The 22,683-nt window shown below is 45.9% G+C and overlaps 1 protein-coding gene across 3 annotated transcripts in view; it reads left to right on the forward strand.

The window, feature by feature from the left end:
* FBLN5 (fibulin 5) overlaps positions 1-9,534 on the forward strand; it is a 93,055-nt gene extending 83,521 nt beyond the window's left edge. For all 3 annotated transcript variants that reach the window (XM_086363190.1, XM_086363191.1, XM_086363189.1), the window contains one exon: positions 8,567-9,534. In XM_086363190.1, the coding sequence (XP_086219316.1) occupies positions 8,567-8,728 (162 nt within the window). In that variant the 3' untranslated portion in view covers positions 8,729-9,534. The remainder of the gene's footprint in view (positions 1-8,566) is intronic.
* The last annotated feature ends 13,149 nt before the right edge of the window (positions 9,535-22,683 follow it).

Here is a 22,683-nt window from a genome sequence, read left to right on the forward strand (position 1 = left end):
ATCAGGAACAAATTTTAGAGCACACATCCTAAATGCATGTGCTTATTTGTAAATTACACACGTGGTACTGTGCCATTTCTATTACTGAGCTTCGTTTCCCTCAGCCTCTGGAGTGGTCACGTGTCTTTGGAGCCCACTGTCTTACAGCTGTGCTTTTCACATTTCAGTGTGAATTTGGATGCTTGTTGAAAAAGTGAATTCCAGAACTTCCTCTCTAGAGACTTTATTTCAGAAGATGGTGGCTAAGACCTAGTGTATCGGTTTCTGATGGCTGCTGTAACAAATTGTCACCAGTTTGGCGGCTTAGGACAACAGGAATTTATTCTGGAAGTTAGAAGTCCGAAATCATTGTCACTGTGCTAGAATCTACCCACTGCTCTGGACTTCCAGGTGGAGCTAGTGGTAAAGAACCTACCTGCCAATGCAGGAGATGTAAGAGATGCGGGTTCCATCAGTGGGTCGGGAAGATGCCCTGAAGGAGGACATGGCAACCCGCTCTAGTATTCTTGCCTAGAGAATCCCATGGATAGAGCAGCCTGACAGGCTATAGTCCATGGGGTCAAAGAGTCAGACACAACTGAAGTGACTTAGCACACCCACGAACGCGCTGAAATCAAGATGTCAGCAGGGCCGTGCTCCCTCCAGAGGCTACAGAGGAGAATCCATTCCTTGTCTCTTCCAGCTTCTGGTGTTGCCAGTCTTCTTGATTCGTGACCACACCACTCCAATCTCTGCATCTGTTGTCACAGTCCCTCCTCTTCTGTGTGTATCAAATCTCCCCGTTTCTTAGAATGTCACTTGTGATTGTATTTAGGCCTACCCAGATAATCCAGCGGAGAAGGCAATGGCAACACACTCCAGTATTCTTGCCTGGAGAATCCCAGGGACAGAGGAGCCTGTTGGGTGCCGTCTTTGGGGTCACACAGAGAGAGGACTGACTTAGCAGCAGATAATCCAGATAATCCAGGATAATCCCCCTGTGTTGAGATCCTTAACTTAATCCCATCTGCAAAGATCCTGTTTCCATATAAGGTAATATTTATAGGGCCCAGAGATTAGGACTTGATACCCTTGGGGGCCATGGTTCACCTTGGGAATCTGCATTTCTAATGAACACAGTATGTGGTCCTCCAGGGTCAGTGTGGGGCACTCGACTCAGAAGTTCACAGCTTCAGCCTGTGGGCTGGCGAAAGAACCAAGTGTCTGAGCTCTCCCCACCCTCTCCCAAACCCTTCTCTTCCAGTCTTTGCCTCTGGGGCTGGGACCATCTGAAAACAGAGAGGTTTCAGAAGCAGGATTATACCAGATTAGAAAGGCCTCAGGAGCGAGTATTATGTCTGTTTCCTCACTAATATGTTTTTGGCAAGACTCTAACAGGGCCAGGTCACATGTGATAACGCACCTGTGGACCCAGCATCTGTAGAACACTGTAGTGGGGTCACGGGCTTTGTAAAAAGACGGAATGAGTTGAGGGTAGAGGAACTTCTCAAGATGAAAAAGATGGAGCTGCGTCTCTGTCAGTCCTTCTTGCATTCCCATCAGCCGTGGCCATCCAGCGGAACCCACCTCTGCCTGCCTCTGTGGGCTTGCTGCCGCCTTGAGCATAAGCCCAGCCCGCCAGCATTCTCCAATCTGGCCTCTAGTGTCTGTACAGACACAGCAGGTCCCAATCATAAGGTACAAAGATGCCCCTCTCGGGGATTTAAAATACCATCACGTATATCAGCTGCTTTAGGTTTTCCCCCCAGCAGAATAGGAGGTGGCCTTGTCTTGGCCAGGTCACCACCTACTAAAATCCTCTTGATCCAAATGTTCCCCATGTAGCTGACTTGTAAGAGCTGCCCCTTCATGGCAGGGGAAGAAGATTGTCTTCTGCAGGCGAGTGACCAGGAGGTGGGGCCCCTTCCTTCGAGCTTCCTCTAGTGCCTGGATTGTTATGGCGATGAGGGGACCCTTGAAACTCACAAAACTTTGAGCTGTATGTGGTTTGCTCTCTCTCTCTGGAGAACATTGAGAAGGGCCCTAGTTTGTTAGCATTTATTCAACTGAGGATGCCAGGACACAGAGGGGATGAGGGCACATAGACCTGCCCTGGGAATGGCTGAAGGAACTTAGGGATGGGAAGCTGGATCCTGGCTAGAAAGGTCCTAAAGGCTGCTCTTGGGAAGAGAAGACAGGCCTGGTGTAGGGGCCCTGTGAAGCCAGGCAGCCTCCCTGCAGGAGGAGGTAGGGTTTCCCTCCCGACACTGTGCAAAGCAGCAGTGCCCTCCTCAGGAGGCCACGCAGTCATGGGCTGTGGAGCCAGGCTGACCCACCTCATTTCCTTCTACAACTCACCAACGCTATGGCCTTGGACACACACTCTAATCTCTCTGAGACTGTTTCCTCATCTGTGCATGCTAAGTCACTTCAGTTGTGTCTGACTCTTTGCAACCCTATGGACTGTAGTCCACCAGGCTCCTCTGACCATGGGATTCTCCAGGCAAGAATACTGGAGTGGGTTGCCGTTTCCTTCTCCAGGGGATCTTCCCAACCCAGGATCGAACATGCATCTCTTATGTCTCCTGCGTTGGCAGGCAGCACCCCTAGTGCCACCTGGGAAGCCATCCTTATCTGTATAGAGGGGATAATGATAGTATCAACTCTGGGATTGGATGAGATCATCTACTTAGCCCAGTGCCTAGAGCACAGAGCAGCTGTTTTTTATCAAACAAGCAGGATGAAACTTTCAATACCTTTCTATTTCTCCTCTGGCTATCTTGAACCTGCACACACCTGAGTGAGCTCTCAGGCGGAGCCCATTGGATTCACAAATGCTCTCAGTTACTATTGAATTGCCTCTCTCCCCCATATCAGAAGTCCCAGCTGCTAATTTAGGTAGAAGCCAACCACCGAGTCTCTCAGTGTAAAGTCCCCGCCAGCTTGGCCTCTTTCCTGCCTTCCTCTTCCCCTTTCCTCACTGATGGTGCTGACCTGGCTCCTCCTCTGGGGTTTTGGGGGTACAGATGTGGAAGGGAGGCGGTGAGGGGAGCCAGGGTCGTACTCCCTTGTTGCCATTGTAGGCAGGACCTGGTGCTCTCTTCTGGGACCCAAATGCTCTTGCTTTCATGGGATGCTTTGTCGGTTCTTTGGAGACTTCCCTGAGGACTTTGCACTGACCATTCCCAGGTGTGGGCGAGGGCCTCTGGTTGGCTGCTTGCCACCCCAAACCGCTCTCTCAGAAAGTTTGCATGTGTGGGTGTTGCCTCACCCTGGCGGGCAGACCTTGCACTGGGCCTTCAGGACACCAATAGCCAGCTCCCCCACAGCCCCCTGTCCCCCACGTGGTGCACAGCATCTCTGGGCTCTCTTCTCTGAGAGAGTCCGGTATACTCTCTGCATCCTTAAGTTCAGAGGACCCACATTGAAAGCTTGATTTGGGGGCTGGTAAGTGTGTCTCATACACTTATATAGGCTGGAGGTGACAAAGTGAGAGAAACAGATCTGGCGCTGGGCCATGGCTTTCAAGTCCTCTATGACAACAGCAGGAGAATCTACACAAAGAGCAGTGGCAGCTGACCCTGTATGGTGCGGGACATACGCCAAGTATTTTCCATATAGCACTGCTCTCATCTTCATCACAGCCCTGTTCTCTAGGGCAGGGGTCCCCAGCCTCCGGGATCTACTGCCTGATAATCTGAGGTGGAGCTGATGTAATAATAGTAGAAATAAAGTGCACAATAAATGTAATGCACTTGAGTCATCCTGAAACCATCCCCCGGCTTCCGGTCTTCCACAAAACCAGTCCCTGGTGCCCAGAAGGTTGGGGACCGCTGCTAAGTTTGCTTGCCCTCCCTCACTTTACAGACGAGGGCACTGAGACACCGAGAGGTGAAGGAACTTGCCCCAGATCTTACAGCTTAGGAAATCCCAGCGCAGCATTAGAACCCAGACAGTGTGCCACTAGTATCTATACATACTCTCACATTTCTCTTTAGGATGCGGAGTACTTGTCTAGCTTTGGAGTCTCAGCCAAAATTGAGATAACAAAAATCTCTCCTTTAACATCTAATCAAAAAAAATGAAAGTGTCCAATAAGCACTGATTATGATTGTATTGGTAGAGTCATTTCTGTGGCTGCTGCTACTGTTGTTAGGAGGTTGTGAGCTGTTGGGCCCTGGCGAAGTTGGCGAGGTTGGCGATGTTGGAGATGCCCAAGGGACTGCAGCATCTTGTTGGGGGTGGGTGTTGATGGCTGTTCAGGCTCTGCTACACTGAGTGTCACTGATGGTGTTACAGTCTCCTGGGAAGAACTTCATTTCACACAACAGGCATTCCCCACACATACATACCCACAAATGTACACACACATGCACACATGCCTGTACATACACATGTACACTCACACAGTTGCTCATGTGCACAGGTACATACACACATGCAAATACATGCACACGTTCACACACAGCCCTTTCATGAGCCCCCACTGGCACTCTCTCTCCCACTGAGACCTGGACAGACAACTGGTGACTGGCTTTGGCCAGGTGACTTAGGGACAGTTAGGACGGGAAGAAGGAGCACGGTCACGGGGCATAAACTGTGCCAAAGGGCGTGGAGATCAGGTGACGGGATCACGGAAAGCTGACTTGCTGTGGCCTGGCTGCTTGCCCTGCGTCAGACAATGCCACCTCGCTGGTTGACTCAGGACAAACCTGAGCCTCTGTAGGGGCAGGCCCAAGAAGACAGACGGTCAGGTGGGCTGTTTGCAAGCTACTCCTCTGCGGGCCCCTTCACCGGCATCGCGACTTCGCATCCACCTTCGGTCACTGACATTAATTCAGCTCCACTACATATGCAGCTCTGAGAGTTTAGGAACACACGGCTTCTGCCCTGAGGAATCCACACTGTGAGGGGAGGGAAAACAAGCAGGCAAACATTTACAATTCAAAGGAGTGATTCTCAAGTAGACTAAGTGCCTGGGATGGTCTGGAAATGGAGAGATACTGAGAACTTATCTGAGTTTAGTAGCTAGAAGCTTGATTTTTGGAGTCAGATGCTCTAGTACCATGTGCTAATGTACTTAACCTACTTACTTTGTAGGGTTATAAAGATTAAAAAGGAGATGTATGCAAAAGAAAGGGAAAGTGTCAGTCACTTGGTCATGTCTGACTCTTTGCAATCGCATGGACTGTAGCTCACCAGGCTCCTCTGTCCAGGGGATTCTCCAGGCAAGAATGCTGACGTGGGTAGCCTTTCCCCTCTCCAACGAATCTTTCTGACCCAGAGATCAAACCTGAGTCTCCCACATTGCAGGCAGAGTCTTTACCATCTGAGCCACCAGGGAAGCCCAAGTCATAGCCAAATGCTGAGTATCAACTATGACCACCATCACCATCATCATTTTGTACCAAGTGATCACCAAGTCCACTAATGACCAGAGCCTCTCAAGGGGGCCTATCTCATTAATGCCCTGGGTCTGCCCTAAAAGCCTAGTGAGGAGTGGAGATATTTGTCCTCAGCAAACTTGGCAGGCACTTGAGTCCTCCGTGTGTTTGTGGGCGGGCCTTTCTCAGGCTGCTGCAGATCTGATCCTGCTGGGGATCAGACTGGTTGACCTCTAAGACTACTTCCAAATAGAAGAGGCAGTGATGCTCTCACACTCTGGAGACATTTTCAAGGACAGCCCAAAGGAACAACTGGGAAGTTTCCAGCTGTTCCACTCCCTGTCCCTGGCTCTGCAACTCTCCCGCCCACAGCTTGCCCACAGCTTGCCCAAACCTGTCCACAGCTCAGGATCCTCAATCCCTGGCCTTTGTTTGTGCAAATAGTGAAAGCTGGTGAGATATTTAGATCTGTAAGTGCCCTGGGCATTTCCATGTATGGCTGTACCCTCTGAAGTCCTAGCCCAGAGCTCAAAGGGTTTTCAAGAGTTGACAAGGAAGTCGGAACAATCCTCTGTATGAGAGGGTGCCAAGTGCATGGATGCTGACAGGAACAGAGGGAGCTGATGCCAAGAGGAAGTTGTGTGGTGTCAGGCTGCTGATAGCCCAGAGGACAGGGGAGGTCCCACTACTGGGTGAAACCTGTCTGCCTGCCCTGCCCTTGTCATACCTGTGGCAGCTCTTGGTGATGTCCAGAACTTTATGGGGAGCTCTCCCTTCATGGAGACAGATAAAATGTCTGGTGTGGCTTTCAACAAGCCAAGTTCCTTGATTTTGCAGAGCTTGTTGCTTTGTTCCTGGACATAGCGCCGGGCTCTGCAACTTGTAGGAAGGGATCGTCCAGCATGTCCTGTTCCCTTGTGCTATTTCTTTTCCAGGTACCTACTCTCTGGCCATTGCACTGGCCCTCTGAGTATTTGTCCTTTAGGGCAGTGCTAGGGAGAAATAAAACACATATCAGTCTTTTCTGATAATTGTTGTGCAGTGACAAAGGCCTAGAGTTTGTGGTCAAAAGCATTGGAATGGAACCCCATGTCCCTGCCCATAAGTGGTCTAGTGACTCTAAGCAGTGACTTAACTTATGGAGACTCAGTTCACAAGGAACAACAAAACGAGGGGATAACGAGACATACCTTTAGTATGACAGCTGGGGTCCCCAGACTGGGTCCTGTGCTTTTAGATGCTGCTGCTGCTGCTGCTAAGTCGCTTCAGTTGTGTCTGACTCTGTGCGACCCCAGAGACAGCAGCCCACCAGGCTCCGCCGTCCCTGGGATTCTCCAGGCAGGGACACTGGAGTGGGTTGCCATTTCCTTCTCCAATGCATGAAAGTGAAAAGTGAAAGTGAAAAGTGAAAGTGAAGTCACTCAGTCGTGTCCAACTCTGTGTGACCCCAGAGACGGCAGCCCACCAGGCTCCCCCGTCCCTGGGATTCTCCAGGCAGGGACACTGGAGTGGGTTACCATTTCCTTCTCCAGTGCATGAAAGTGAAAAGTGAAAGTGAAGTCACTCAGTCATGTCTGACTCTTAGCGACCCCAGGGACTGCAGCCCACCAGGCTCCTCCATCCATGGGATTTTCCAGGCAAGAGTACTGGAGTGGGGTGCCATCGCAATTGTTGATGTGCCCATGAATCACCTGCAGATTATATTAAGCTACAGATTCTGGCTTAGCATGCCTTAGGCAGGTGCTGAGGTCTTGCATGACTCATAAGTGCCTTGGTGATGCTGATACTGCTAGTCCAAGGACCACACTGAGTAGCCAGGCCTTTCAGAGCTTCTACAGGGATTAAATCAGAATATGTACATAAAAGTGGCCAGAAGAGTACTTCACACATAGCAGAAGCTCAGTTATGTCAGTCTTCTCTCATAACCACCTTAAAAACTTTAGGAAAAGATTCAGTGGAGGAAGAAAGCTCACATGAAGTTATCAGGATGACAGAGAGAGATTCACAGAGTGATGAAGCTGCAGGGCAGGGGGTGTGGTGTGTCCAGCCAGAAGTTCCAGCAGAGGCTGCACTTGGAACCAGCTGGAGTCTGGTAAACAAGTCACACTTCCTCAGGCATCATCAAAAAAATCCACTGCAGCAGAAAATCTCAGAATGGGCCCCTGGAACTGTTAGTTTAAAAAGTGTCCTGGGTGCTATGGAGCTGTTTACTTGGCAACTACTGATCTGGTACAAACTCTCCTTTTAGAGAGGAGGTCCAGAGAGGTGAAGTGACAGCCTGGAGTCACATAGTTCGGGCAACTGTTTCTTCTTTCATTCAAGACACAGTCACTGAACAGTTACCATGTGCCAGGTGTTATTCTGGGTTCTGGAGGGCTCAGCGGTGGAAAACCCACCCCCCGTCTAGTGTGGACCTAGACACCAGACACGGACTTGGTAAATAGCGTGGATGATGACACGTGGTAATGAACACTTTTCTTCCTTGCTAAAGTAGGGGGTGCACTGGCACAGGGTCACAGGGACCTGAATTAAATTGGGAAAAGCAGAGAAGCTCATCTGAGGAGGTGCTATTTCAGTGAGACCTGAAGGGGCAGCAGGGAGAAGCCAGGGGAACATGAGCAAAGTCAGGGAGGAGGGCATCAAGGGATGCCTGTCTGCTGGCCGTGGGCAAGGGGGAGCACCCCGACTGGGACGACAGAGGCTGGCTGCGACCAGACCACTTGACTTCAGCTTTAGTGACTGTCCCAGAGGCCATGTCACCTGAAGGACAGCTTTCCTCACCCTCTCTACCATTGTTTGTTTTCTTTTTCTAAAAATTTTATTATTGGAGTATAATTGCTTTACAATGTGTTAGTTTCTACTGTACAACATGAATCAGCTTTATGTATACATATATCCCCTCCCTCTTGAGCCTCCGTCCCACCACCCTCATTCCACCCTTATAGGTCATCACCGCGCACCAAGCTGAGCTCCCTGTGCTATACAGTAGCCTCTCGCTATCTTGCACATGATATTGTATATATGTCAATACTTCTCCCAAGCTCCCTTCCCCACTCTATGTCCACACGTCTCTATTCCTGTTCCTGCAAATAGGCTCATCTGTACCATTTTCTGCTGTTTGACAGCTTCCAGAGTCAAGCTTACCCTTGGCTCCTTCAGCTGGTCAGATCTTCTCTAACTAGTATGCCTGGTTCCGTCCACAGCAAACGGGCCCCATCAGTGCCACCCTGGTGATGACTCGCCCCATCAAAGGGCCCCGGGACATACAACTGGACTTGGAAATGATCACAGTCAACACCGTCATCAACTTCAGAGGCAGCTCTGTGATCCGACTGCGGATATATGTGTCCCAGTACCCGTTCTGAGCGCCGGGCCGCAGCCTCTGACACTGCCTCCAACTGCACCAAGGGACAGAGAAGCAGAGAAACCAGAGAGAGCACGAGAGTGAGACAGACGTGAGGCCTTTTCGGCTGAACGTCTCCTGAGGAGTCAGCATGAGTCCCGACCACGCCTCTATTATTACAGACCCATCACTTTGAAGGACATACTTCCCCAGTTTCTACGACGCAGTTATCGGAAAAGCATTATCATTGGCACACTGACCTGAGATCGACGGTGATTTTTCAAGGCCTTCAGTTTATTTCCATAGTTTTCAAAGAAAATAGATTAGGTTTGCAGGGTCTGAGTCCACGTTCAAAAACTGTGAACCACTTCCTCTCACCTCCTCCAGGCCTTCTCTCTATCTCTCCTTGATTGCTTCTTTGCCAAGGCCCCCCAAAGCTCCCGGGGATTCTAGGTGTAGCTAGCTTGCTTCTTGCATGTACAGAAGGCTATAGAAAGAAGCCACAGAATGATCTAAAGGTTTTTAAAGAGTCTATTTCAAAGCCATGTCTGGTATTTTCAGCCATAAGAGTTTTAGTTGTCCTTAAATTTGTATAACTGTTTAATCCTTTCCTGTTCATTTTGATGATGATTATTGTTTTTAATCCAAGGTAGAATGCCTTCAAAAGGTCATAAGGCACATGTTATATTCTGTCTTCCCAAACCCAGTCTGCTCTCCATTTTAGTCCAGTGTTTTCTTTGAAGACCCCTTCATCATGCTTTCTTTTGAATTTTTACCCAACTGGGTTGGAAGGCAGAGGTCTCCAAACTGATTAAATATTTGAAGAGATCTTGTGTTTGGTTCATTTTGATATGGGAGATGATTCAGCCTTTGGGGTTGGTTCTAGTTCTCTTTAGTTTATTGGGTACTGGCTTGAAAAGCTCTCCAGAGAGCATGATCACCATTAAAAACATAATGGGAGTGAGGGAGAGGAGAGCATCAACTCCAAATCCTAGTCCATTTCATTAGGAGACAATGATCAAACCCTCTGTGATGTGGATTATTTCCAGGTACTTTTCCAGAACAGGAAAGTATTCAAGTTGCTTTAAATCGGTGGCCCTCACCCCTGATGGCGTAGTAGGATAACCAGTGGAGTTTTCAAGACAAAAACATGACTTCCTGGGCCTTACCCCTAGAGATTCTGATTTACTTGTTCTTAGGTAGGGCCTAAGAATTTTTAAAACTTGGTGAGTAGGTGGAGTTGAGAGTGCATTGTATAAAGAGAGGGAGACAAATGGGAGCAAGCCCTGGCCACTTTATCTTCCACATCTTTTCAGTAACTTGTTCAGTTCATTGTCCTTTTCCTAGTTAGTGACCTGGATTCCTTTCAGTCTTGGAACCCCAGCCAGGATTAAAGGGAGTCAACAGAGCAGGTCACAGATGGGAGAACGGACTGGGACAGCTGCCTTTGTGTCCCATCCCGGAGATCAAACCTGTTACTGAGTCCAGGCTCATACTGCTGGCCTCACTACAGATCAGTAAATTGAGAGACCAGTTGTTGGGGCAAAGAATGATGACTTTGTTCCAAAGTCTGCAGACTGAGACTTTTGACGCGTATCCCAAAAACCATCTTGCCTGAGTTAGACCTCAGGCTTCTTTTATACTAAAAGGAGAGGAAGCAAAGTCAAACATTTCCTGGTTCTGGTCAGCTGCTGGATGGGATATGTTTTCTTCCTCCCTAAAAGGAATCCTTTCCGAACCATTTCCCACTGTGCCTTCTCTGTCAGGTTCAAGGATGTTAACAGTAACACCAGCAACAAATCAACAACTGAACGGCCCAGTTTTGCAGCTCAGATGAAAAGAGCAATTTCCTACAGACTTGCCAGGTTGCAGGCCCAGCCCCGCAGAGCAGAGAGAAGAGGTGGCCCTGGGCCTGGGGCTCCCCTTGCATGTTGGAGTCCTAGGTGTCAGGAATGGGTGTGGAGTTAGAATGCTAAAGGCTTGTGTGAGCTCTGCACCAAGCCACTCCGAATGACTGATTCAGGCTCATAACACTGCTAGGATAAGGTTTCCTTTAATTTCTGAAAAAGTAGGAGGGGCAGCCTTGTCTTGGTGATTTGAGGACCCTTGGGTTTCAGAGGGGCCACCTTTGGAACCAGACCTGAGTCTCAAGGGCTTGCATTCTATTTGTTCATGTCAAGACGTGGCTTCCTGTTTCTAAGAAAAAAGGCACATAAAAGCAGTCTCAAAGGGCTTCTTGGCCTTCAGATTGCTCTTTCCAAACATAGCCTGATGAGTTCAGTGTAAATGAATCAGAAGCATGTGGGATCAATTTACCTTAAAATACACTGGGGCCTAAAAATTAAGGGAAAGATGCCTTGGGGCAAAGCGTGTATGTGCTGTAGGGCTAAACCCCAAACATTTGGGAAACAGTTTCAGAGGCTCCCAGAACCCAAAAAGCTGTTGGTTTCGGCCGCCCTTTGAGAATAGTTGGGTGTCACTGTTTTCACAAGACCAGGAATAAGTCTGCTCTTCGAATCTCAGCACTGTGCCCCACTCTGCTTGAGTTTGCAGGGGCTGGCTGTTACCTTGGACCCTGAGGTATTAGGGCATTCCCCCCACCCTCCACCCCATCAGCTCTACCCCATCTCTGAGCTGGGCCGGTAGCTTGTCACATGAACCCTGCTCTGTTCAGCTCCGTCAGAGGAATGAAGGGTTATGTGGTGGAAGAAATGCCAGATTAAGAATTGGGACACCTGCAGAAGTTCTTGTGTTACCACCTAATCTTCTGGGTTCAATATGGATGAAAACTTCCATTCAGCTGCCTTTAATTCTAAAGTTCTGCGATTCCTTGAAATGTACTTTGGGGATGACAGCCAGCGTTTCCATTAAACTGCAGTTTTAGAGTTTTACAGCGGTTTGCCAATCATAACACTTTCTAATTGGCATGGAATCCACCTACCTGTTGCCTCTCAGGCCTGAGTAACGTACTTAGAAGTTTTCTTAGGTAACTGTCTTGGCGCTTGGGGTGTTATTTTCCCAGATGGTGAAAATTTTTCAGCTGGTTGGATTACTTCATTTATTTGGTGGTTTCAATGTATTTTTGTGGACTGATTGTTTACTGTAATATGTACAAACTCTTCATCTGGGTAACCCAAGAGGGTGGTCTGAGGGTCCCCCAGAGAGAGATGACATGACCAAAGAGCAACTATTCTTTTTCCTCTCTCAACACATGAAATCCTATTTGTAAAAAGTCTTCATTGTAAGAGGAGAACACAGTTTGGTTAAGCATCCACCCAGTCCACTTGGGTTGGGCCAGTTTCTGGATTCAGAGAGATGAATGAGATAGATAGAGGTCCCGATAAGAAATTTGTGAATATCTAAGGGTTGATGCAGCCTCTGAGACAAAACTAAGTGAAATACATCGTGGTGGATGCAGTTTAGCAGTGTGAGCAAAATGATTTGGGTTAGATTTTCATAATTATTAAGACATCTATTTCATACAACAAAATTTCTCATGAACGCCCTCAGGCACATGTTTAAAATTTAGACTAAGATGCCTCTGCTTCAGTTCAGTTCAGTTCAGTCGCTCAGTCGTGTCTGGCTCTTTGCAACCCCATGAACTGCAGCACACCAGTCCTCCCTGTCCATCACCAACTCCTGAAGTTTACCCAAACTCATGTCCATTGAGTCGGTGATGCCATCCAGCCATCTCATCCTCTGTCATCCCCTTCTCCTCCTGCCCCCAATCCCTCCCAGCATCAGGGTGTTTTCCAATGAGTCACCTCTTCACATGAGGTGGCCAAAGTATTGGAGTTTCAGTCTCAGCATCAGTCCTTCCAATGAACACCCAGGACTGATCTCCTTTAGGATGAACTGGTTGGACTCCTTGCAGTCCAAGGGACTCTCAAGAGTCTTCTCCAACACCACAGTTCAAAAGCCTCTGCTTAGGAGTTACTAAATACACTGAAAGGAAACACAAAATCAATGTTAGCCAAAATTTTTCTCTCTCTAGGATACTGAGGCTGGATTTTTTTCTCTCTCTAGGATATGAGGTACATACTGTGGGTATGTACTTTGAAATGCAATGTTTTCATCTCTAGGGGAAAAAAAAGCAGACTTTTAGTAAAGCTCTTCATTGTTTTGAAATTGACCAACATCCATCACCTATCACAGATATACAGATTGTTCCTTCTTGTTGATGTTTTTGTTCTCAAATGTCTTAGTGCCTTTACTTAACAGATCACTGATAGCTTCATTAGAATCCCTGACATAAATAACTAAAAGAAGTTTTCTAAAAAAAAAAAAATAATAATAATAACCAAGAAGCTTCAGGACAAAAAGAGTGCACTGAGGCAAGATTTATTACTTTTGTAGTGTTTTTTTTTTGTTTGTTTGTTTTTGGCCCTGGGTGGGGGAATGACAGCATCTAGTTAGAATCTTTGATTTGCTGATGATTCCTGGTGAGGAACCTTCGCCAGCATCCATCAGTAAAACTGACCATTAGGGTGAGAAAACAGGTGTCAACACAGGAATGGTCTATTATTTTGTTGTTGGTGTCCTCTCAGAGGGAAAGACATGTTGACAGGCAGTGACTAGCAACCGTTTTTTTTTCAGGAATTTAAAATATTCTTGAGCAATAATGTAAGGTGAATGTAGGAGTAAATTGTGCATAGATGCAAATATTAAGATCTTTATGATATCTATCAAGATTTAAGTTGGTAATTTACTAATCTGAATGGCACCCCACTCCAGTACTCTTGCCTGGAAAATCCCATGGACAGAGGAGCCTGGTAGGCTGCAGTCCCTGGGGTCTCGAAGAGTCAGACACGACTGAGCGACTTCACTTTCACTTTTCACTTTCATACATTGGAGAAGGAAATGGCAACCCACCCCAGTGTTCTTGCCTGGAGAATCTCAGGGATGGCAGAGCCTGGTGGGCTGCCGTCTATGGGTTGCACAGAATCGGACACGACTGAAGCGACTTAGTAGTAGTAGTAGTAGGACTACCAGAGAGTCACTGGATTGCTGAATGCCATTTTAAAGTAATTTTTGTTTGGAAAGGGTTGTTTTGGTTTCAACCGAGCCTTTTTTCTAATTCTTGCTCTCCTACTTTCTACTGAGAATACATTTGATGTTGCAGAACTGGCTTCTATCACAAGATAGCTACTATACTTTCAAACATGTGTCTTGAGTTCTGAGCTTTAATGTACAAACCATTTATAACTTAACCTATTTTGGATTGCCCCTTTCTTTTTTAAGTTTATTTTAAATTGGAGGATAATTGCTTTATAATGGTGTGTTGGTTTCTGCTGTACAACAACGCAAATCAGTCATAACTATACGTATATCCCCGCCCCTGTGAGCCTCCCTCCTGCCCCACCCCCACCCCACCCCCTAGGTTGTCACAGAGCACCGCACCAGGTTGAACTCCCTGTGTTAAATAGGAGCACAGATCACTCTTACAGTCTTCATTCTCTGCTCTTAAAAATTTTACCGAGAAAGTACTCATCATTTAAACCAAGCTGTGGTATTTGCAAATAAATTAGCTCTTTACAGTGATCCTGTAGCCTTACATTTTTCTGTTGTCTTACTTTATTTCGTTTCCTTCTAGTTCCACATTGAAAGAGACCCCACAGAAGTGTCCACCCCAAGCTTGGCGTTTCCATAGAGCATCATCCCAGTCTTTCTGAAAAGCAGAGCTGTGGGCCAGTAACACTGCAGCAAAGGCAGCGTTTTTATGCGCAAAGGCACTATTGAAATCATAATTGGCATTTTTCAGTAAAACCACAGTTAGTCCAGAGGATCCTTTTAGATCAGAATCTAGCCAGAGTTGGGGAGAGCTAGCCCGTCTTGCTTCCTGCTTTTTTCCTGTTGGAACTTTGGAATGTATAACCTTCTCAGAGCCCTCAGTACCACTTTTAAAGACTCATGGCATCATTTTCCATCATAAAAAGCCAGGACTTTTCTCAAGTAAGTGCTGAAGACCTTGCAGGTGTGCTGCAAGAATTTGTGACCATAAGGCAGTGGAAAAATAGCGATTTGCTCCTCTGGAGCAGCTGGAGAGATGGGGCAGGCTCTGGAAAGGAAGGAAGTTCCTTCTTCCAGCTAATCCCGAGCCAGCACACTGCTAATACTCAGCTAATAAATACTCTGCTCGTCATACTCACTCCCTCCAGCTGCAAGCTTCCATCTTGGGAGACTGCCTCAAGGCTGCTCTAGTTTGTAACTTCACCAGATTTCACTCAGCTCCGCTCCACTCCTTTGTTGATTCCTCAACAATCTGTTGAAGGCTGGGAGATGGGAAGAAGAGGGCAAGGATGGAGACAAGGATGGGGCTTCTTTTGTTCCTCCTCCCAAATAAGAACTCCGTTTCCTCATTAGAGTTCTGAGTAAGGTTGTGGGCTTAGGGTTTGGAGAATCCTTCATTCCCCTCCTCTTTCTCCTCTCATTGCTTCTCTTTATTCTCTTCCCTCTGTTCTTTCTTTTTCCACACTGTCCCCTAACTCCTACCCCCTGATCTCCATCCCAAAGTTGGAAGTTGGTGGTAGGGTCCTGTCCAGTGAAAGCAGAGCTGGGTCCGAGTGGCAAAGTATAAAATGATGGATATAGTTTGACATCTTCTCTCTCCACCTCCCTTCCTCTTCTCTCCCAAGCACACAGAACCTCTCTCCAGTCTCTGGAACATCCTTTCCTGAGCAAAGCCATGATTTCCCTTTCCTCGTTTTTCTCCTGTCTTCCCTGCTCAAAATAGAAAGAATCTTTATCCAGTGATTTGATTCTGGGCCTTCCCTGTGGATGTTCTTCATGAGGAGTCATTCTCAGGATCTTTTCTGACCTCTAGTTTCTCCCTTCCAGGCTTGACTTCCTTCATTCCAACAACACCCCTTGGTCAGGAGCCAGGCTACCCCTACTCATTCCCAGAAATGCACTTTAAAAAAATCTTTCCAGCACTCTCTTTGTCCCTAGTCCATCTTGTCATGGTGCCTATATTCTTCATGTAGTCAGGAGCAGAGGCTGGGAAAAACTGGAGTCTGTTTAAACACGGGACAATGCACTGTCTCTAAAGACCAGAGTTTCTTTGCCCATAACAAATAACTCAACATTCTTTGTAAAATGTAGTCTAGCACTTTTCATAGATTCACAATTTATAGAATTATTTATCCAAACAATTCTCATAAAGAACATACTGCGGTTTTATGGACACTAACCTTTACTCAGATCCACCTATATCTTAGCAACCTTTTCCTATACACCCCCTTTTCACAGTGGAGTTGAGACTTAGCTGCGATTTAAAGGAGGACCCCCTTCATGGATCACAGCCTTGTCACGGCGAAGGGGCTTGTGTAACTCAATGAAGCTATGAGCCATGCCATGCAGGGCCATCCAAGATGAATGGCTCATAGTGAAGAGTTCTGACAAATCGTGGTCCACTGGAGGAGGAAATGGCAACACACTCCAGTACTCTTGCTGTGAGAACCCCATGAAAAGTATGAAAAGGCAAAAATATATGAAGCTGAAAGATGACCCCCCAGAATGGAAGGTGTCTAGTACATTACTGTGTATGAGCAGGGGGCAATTACTAACAGCTCCAGAAAGAATGAAGCATCTGGGTCAAAGTGGAAACAACTCTCAGCTGTGGATGTGTCTGGAGGAACCAAGAACGCTGGGTCCATGAATCAAGGTAAGTTCAATATGGTCAACCAGGAGATGGCAAGAGTGAACACTGACATCTTAGGAATCAGTAAACTAAAATGGAAGGGAATGGGTGAATTTAATTCAGATGACCATTATATCTACTACTGTGGGCAAGAATCCCTTGGAAGAAATGGAGTAGCCCTCATAGTCAACAAAAGAGTCTGAAATGCAGTACTTGGTGCAACCTCAAAAATGACAAAATGATCTCGGCTTGCTTCCAAGGCAAACCATTCAGCATCACAGTAATCCAAGTTTACACCCAAGCCATTGATGCCAAAGAAGACTGGTTCTATGAAGACCTACAGGACTTCGCTAATGGCTCAGATGGTGAAGAATCTGCCTGCAATGTGAGAGACCTGGGTTCGACCCCTGGGTGGGGAAGATCCCCTGGAGAAGGGAATGGGTATTCATTCCAGTATTCTTGCCTAGAGAATTCTGGACAGAGGAGCCTGATGAGCTACAGTCCATGGGGTCACAAAGAGTCAGACACAACTGGGTGACTAACACACACACACACACACGAAGACACACACCTTCTAGAACTAACACCCACCGACAAAAGATGTCCTTTCACCATAGAGGATTGGAATGCAAAAATAGGAAGTCAAGAGATACCCAGAATAACAAGCAAGTTTGTCCTTGGCATACAAAATGGAAAGTTTTATTGAGAAAATATGCTGATCATAGCAAATACCCTTTCCCAACAATCCAAGAGACCACTCTACACATGGCCATCACCAGATGATGGTCAATACCAAAATCATATTGATTATGTTCTTTGCAACTGAAGATGGAGAAGCTCAATATAGTCAACAAAAACAAGACCAGGAGCTGACTGTGGCTCAGATCATGAACTCCTTATTGCAAAATTCAGGCTTAAGTTGAAAAAAGTAGGGGAAACCACTAGACCATTCAGGAATGACCTAAATCAAATCCCTCATGATTATACAGTGAAAGTGACAAATAGATTCAAGGGATTAGATCTGATAGAGTGCTGGAAGAACTATGGATGGAAGCTTGTAACATTGTACAGGAGGCAGTAACCAAAACCATCCCAAAGGCAAAGAGATGCAAGAAGGAGAAATGGCTGTCTGAAGAGGCTTTACAAATAACTGAGTAAAGAAGAGAAGCAAAAAGCAAGGGAGAAAGGGAAAGATGTATCCAGCTGAATGAAGAGTTCCGGAGAATGGCAAGGAGAGATAAGATGGCCTTGTTAAATGAACAGTGCAAAGAAATAGAGGAAAATAGAATGGGAAAGTCTAGAGATCTCTTCAAGAAAACTGGAGACATCAAGGGAACATTTCATGCAAGGATGCGCACAATAAAGGACAGAAACATTAAGGACCTAACAGAAGCAGAAGAGAATAAGGTGGCAGGAATACATAAAAGAACTATGCAAAAAAGATCTTAATGACCCAGATAACCATGATAGTATGGTCACTCACCTAGAGCCAGACTTTAGGAAGCATTACTATGAACAAAGCTAGTGGAGGTGACAGAATTCTATCTGAGCTATTTCAAATCCTAAAAGATGATGCTGTTTAAGTGTTGCACTCAATGTGTTGGCAAATTTGGAAAACTCAGCAGTGGCCACAGAACTGGAAAAGGTCAGTTTTTTATTCCAACCCTAAAGAAGGGCAATGCCAAAGAATGTTCAAACCGCCATCCAATTGCATTCATTTTACACGCTAGCAAGGTTATGCTCAAAATCCTTCAAGCTAGGCTTCAGCAGCATGTAAACCGAGAACTTCCAGATGTACAAACTGGGTTTAGAAAAGGCAGAGGAACCAGAGATCAAATTGCCAACATTCATTGTATCATAGAGAAAGCAAGGGAAGTTCCAGAAAAGCATCTGCTTCATTGACTATGCTAAAGCCTTTGACTGTGTGGATCACAACAAATTGTGGGAACTTCTTAAGAGATGGGAGTACCAGATTACTTTACCTGTCTCCTTAGAAACTTGTATGCAGGTCAAGAAGCAACAGTTAGAACTTGTCCGGGCATAGAACAACAGACTGGTTCAAAATTGGGAACAAAGTACATCAAGGCTGAATGTTTTCATCTACTTATTTAACCTCTATACTGAGTACATCATGTGAAATGCTGGGCTGGATGGATCACAAGCTAGAATAAAGATTTCCAGGAGAAATACCAACAATCTCAAATGTTCAGATAATACCACTCTAATGGCAGAAAGTGAAGAGGAACTAAAGAGCCTCTTTATTAGGGTGAATGAAGAGAGTGAAAAAGCTGGCTTGAAATTAAAATTTTAAAAAACTAAGATCATAGCATTTGGTCCTATCACTTCATGGTAAATAGAAGGGGGAAAAGTGGAAGCAGTGACAGATTTTCTTTTCTTAGGTTCCAAAATCACTGTGGATGGTGACTGCAGCCATGAAATTAAAAGACACTTACTCCTTGCAAGGAAAGCTCTGACAAACTTTGACAACATATTAAAAAGCAGACACATCACTTTGTTGACAAAGATCTGTATAATCAAAGTTATAGTTTTTCCAGTAGTCATGTATGGATGTGAGAGTTGGACCCTAAAGAAGACTGAGCGCTGAAGAATTGATGTTTACAAATTGTGGTGCTGGAGAAGACTCTTGAGAATCCCTTGGACTACAAAGAGATCAAACCAGTCAGTCCTAAAGGAAATCAACCCTGAATATTCATTGGAAGGACTGATGCTAAAGTTGAACCTTCAATACTTTGGCCATCTCATGCAAAGATCTGACTCATTGGAAAAGACCTTGATGCTAGGAAAGACTGAAGGCCACAGGAGAAGGGAGCATCAGAGGATGAGATGGTTAGATTAGCATCACTGACTCAATCAACATGAATTTAAGCAAACTCCAGGAGATTGTGGAGGACAGAGGAGTCTGGCATGTTGTGGTTTATGGGGTTGCAAAGAGCCAGACGTGACTCAGTGACTGAAAAACAGCATAAAGGATGACCAAGAAATCTGCAAGCATAGGAAGGAAAGGACACTGAAAAGACCAATGTGGCTGGGGCAGAGGATTCAGGGGTGTCAGTATGGCAGACAGCAATGAAATTTTTTACATTACTGATGGCCTTGCTCATCTAAATAAGTTTGGACTTTGTGTAGAGGCCAGAATTTACAGAACACTAGTCCATGGAGATGCCAATAGTGCTCCAAGACTGAAGAGATAACTTGCTTAATAGATTTGGGAATCTGAATTCTGAATCCCTTTTAGAAAGATTCACAATTGACACTTGAACATTAAAGCCTCTGAGAAGTCCTACAATGAAAAGGACAACTGTTTAATTATTGTATAAAAGTGAATGAAACTTATTTCCAAGGGAATTGTGTTTTTTCCCCAGAACATCAACATCTGCAGGGATAATTTTCCTTAGAGTTTGGGAATTGCTACCGTCTGCTATAGGAAGCTATGGTAGGGTTTTTAGTTTATTTTGTTTTGCTTTTTAAGCAAAGAGACATGGTCTTATTTTTAGGAAGATCACTTTGGAAGTGGTCTATGGAGATGAGAGAAATGGGCATCAAGAAAAATACTGAGTTGTTCACATAAGAGATCATTATCTCAAAATTGATCTTTCTAGAGAGAAGGCTGTTTAGTCCATTGCTTAAAAGTCTTTACTGACTACCCTCTTCCCATAGAATAATGTTCAAACTCTTAAATGTAATTGACAAAGCTTTCCAATGATCTGGTTCCTGCCCACCTGTTGGGCTCCATCTCCTATCACTTTCCTCTCCTTTGTAACAAATTCTCAAAAAATGTCCCTACCTCTCTGCTGCTACTGCTGCTGCTAAGTCACATCAATCGTGTCCAACTCTGTGTGACCCCATAGATGGCAGCCCACCAGGCTCCCCCGTCCCTGGGATTCTCCAGGCAAGAATACTGGAGTGGGTTGCCATTTCCTTCTCCAATGCATGAAAGTGAAAAGTGAAAGTGAAGTCACTCAGTCGTGTCCGACTCTTAGCGACCCCATGGACTGCAGCCTACCAGGCTCCTCCGTCCATGAAATTTTCCAGGCAAGAGTACTGGAATGGGGTGCCATTGCCTTCTCCGCCCCACCTCTCTAGCCAACCTGAAAGGCTTAAATGTTCCCTCCAGCTGTTCTTGCTAGAGCTCTTCTCATTGGCAGTGCTTCTCTTTGTCCACTTGCTGGATGCCTATTCATCTCTCAGTTTTCTCCTAAGAGGTCAACTCCTCTCTGAGTTTTCCAGACCCATCCCTGAAACTCTGGAACTGCACTGCTCACTCTGAACCCTACTCCTTTGTAAGATGAAATGCTCCTTCTGTGTTATCTGTGTTTCTGTGGTTGTGATTCCCACATGGAGTTCTAAAATGCAAACTCCTTAAAGACACCCTATGCATGTTGCTCATCACTTTAGACATAAGGGCTAGCATAGTGTCTGTCTGGCCCAAAGTAGGGGGTCAGGGTCATTCAGGTGATATGATGATGGGAATTGACAAGAGAAAATGGAGAGAAGGGGAAAGAGTATAGAGAACTGTAGTGAAGTGAAGTGAAAGCCACTCAGTTGTGTCCAACTCTTTGCGACCCCATGGACTATACCGTCCATGGAATTCTCCAAGCCAGAATACTGTCATGGGTAGCCTTTCCCTTCTCCAGGGGATCTTCCCAACCCAGGGGTCGAACCCAGGTCTCCTGCATTGCAGGCAGATTCTTTACCAGCTGAGCCACAAGAGAAGACTTCCTCATTCTCGGTAGTAGATGGAATCAATAGGTCTTGGTGACTTACTGGGTGTGGAGGCTATGGAACTAAGGCACACCCTGACCCAAGTCAAGGAATACCTCAGGAGGAGGAGTTTGGGGAATGGGGGAAGATGAACTCCATTTTAAACTTGCTTCTTTATTTTTATTTATCTGTGGCATACAATTTATATACAGGGAAGTGCCTGTATCTTAATTCCACAGTTAGATACCCTTGGGCAGGTAGAATCTGCTGAATTTGAGGTGGCTATGACACATCCAGGTGGAGGTCTTCTGAAGATGGTCAGAAGTGTGTGTTGGACAAGAGAGTTTCTTACTAGAGATTGAGTTCTCAGGGTCCTTTGAGATGTGGTCTTGGGGATGCAGATGAAGTGGCTCATTGGAGATGAGAAGCTCTGGAGAACTACCCCCTACTCCTTTTTTTTGGCTTTGGCTAGTGGCGTGTGGAATCTTAGTTCCCCGACCAGGGGTCGAACCCGCATCCCCTGCAGTGAAAGTACAGTCAACCACCTGATGAGCAAAATCCCCCAAGGACCCATTTTTTCACTTAAATGACCAAACATACTCATGAAAACAGTCATCCACTCACTGCAAGTCTGTCAATTACTTCCTGAGTGAGTGACAGTCCTCCTATTCCCAGTAATTATGGTCAGTACATACCACACCTGAGGGAAAAATGCTAAGATAAAACAAAGATGACTCATAGCCTATATCAAAACTGAAAATTATACTAACCATGCCATCTATTAGCTTCTGAAACAGAGAGTCATTTTCTTATTAACCCATTAATAAGATAATTAATAAGGCAAGTAAATATTCTTGATTGGAGGTTAGCATTCATTTCCTCCTAAAGTATACTGCATTTAATTAAATGTGTAAGAAAAATTCTGTTGGCCTTAGGAGTTATGGTGATATGGTAGGCATATCTCTAGTGTGGAAGTCTAGACATCTTTGGTTCCTTTCTCGCTCTCTCTGGAAAAAGAGACAACTTTTCTAGGTCTCTTGACCTAAGGCAAGACACTTGGCCTCTCTGAATCTCAGATTTTTCTTGTAACCTGCAAAAAAGATTAACTCTAAACTCAGTATTCACTTAACTCAACAAATGTTTTTCAAGTTTCTACTCTGTTCTTGGCTTTGGACCTGCTAGCCATTGCTCTCAATTCGAAAGCATGCCTATGTTTTTTCTGCTGCTGCTGCTGCTAAGTCACTTCAGTCATGTCCGACCCTGTGCAACCCCATAGACGGCAGCCCACCAGGCTTCCCCATCCCTGGGATTCTCCAGGTAAGAACACTAGAGTGGGTTGCCATTTCCTTTTCCAATGCATGAAAGTGAAAAGTGAAAGTGAAGTCGCTCAGTCGTGTCCGACTCTTTGTGACCCCATGGACTGCAGCCTACCAGGCTCCTCCATCCATGGGATTTTCCAGGCGAGGGTACTGGAGTGGGGTGCCATCGCCTTCTCTGGTTCTTTATGCTAGAAGATGAAAAAGGGAGATATGCACCCCTCAGGTTCTTTAGAGGAATTTTTTTTTTTTTGGCTCAGACAACTGGGTGTAATAGCATCCATCTGGGGAGGCAGAGGG

This window comes from Bos grunniens, chromosome 21 (genome assembly GCF_055505025.1).
Source record: "Bos grunniens cultivar Pamir isolate PY7600 chromosome 21, Bosgru_T2T1.0, whole genome shotgun sequence".
In the NCBI taxonomy this organism is placed as follows: Eukaryota; Metazoa; Chordata; class Mammalia; order Artiodactyla; family Bovidae; genus Bos; species Bos grunniens.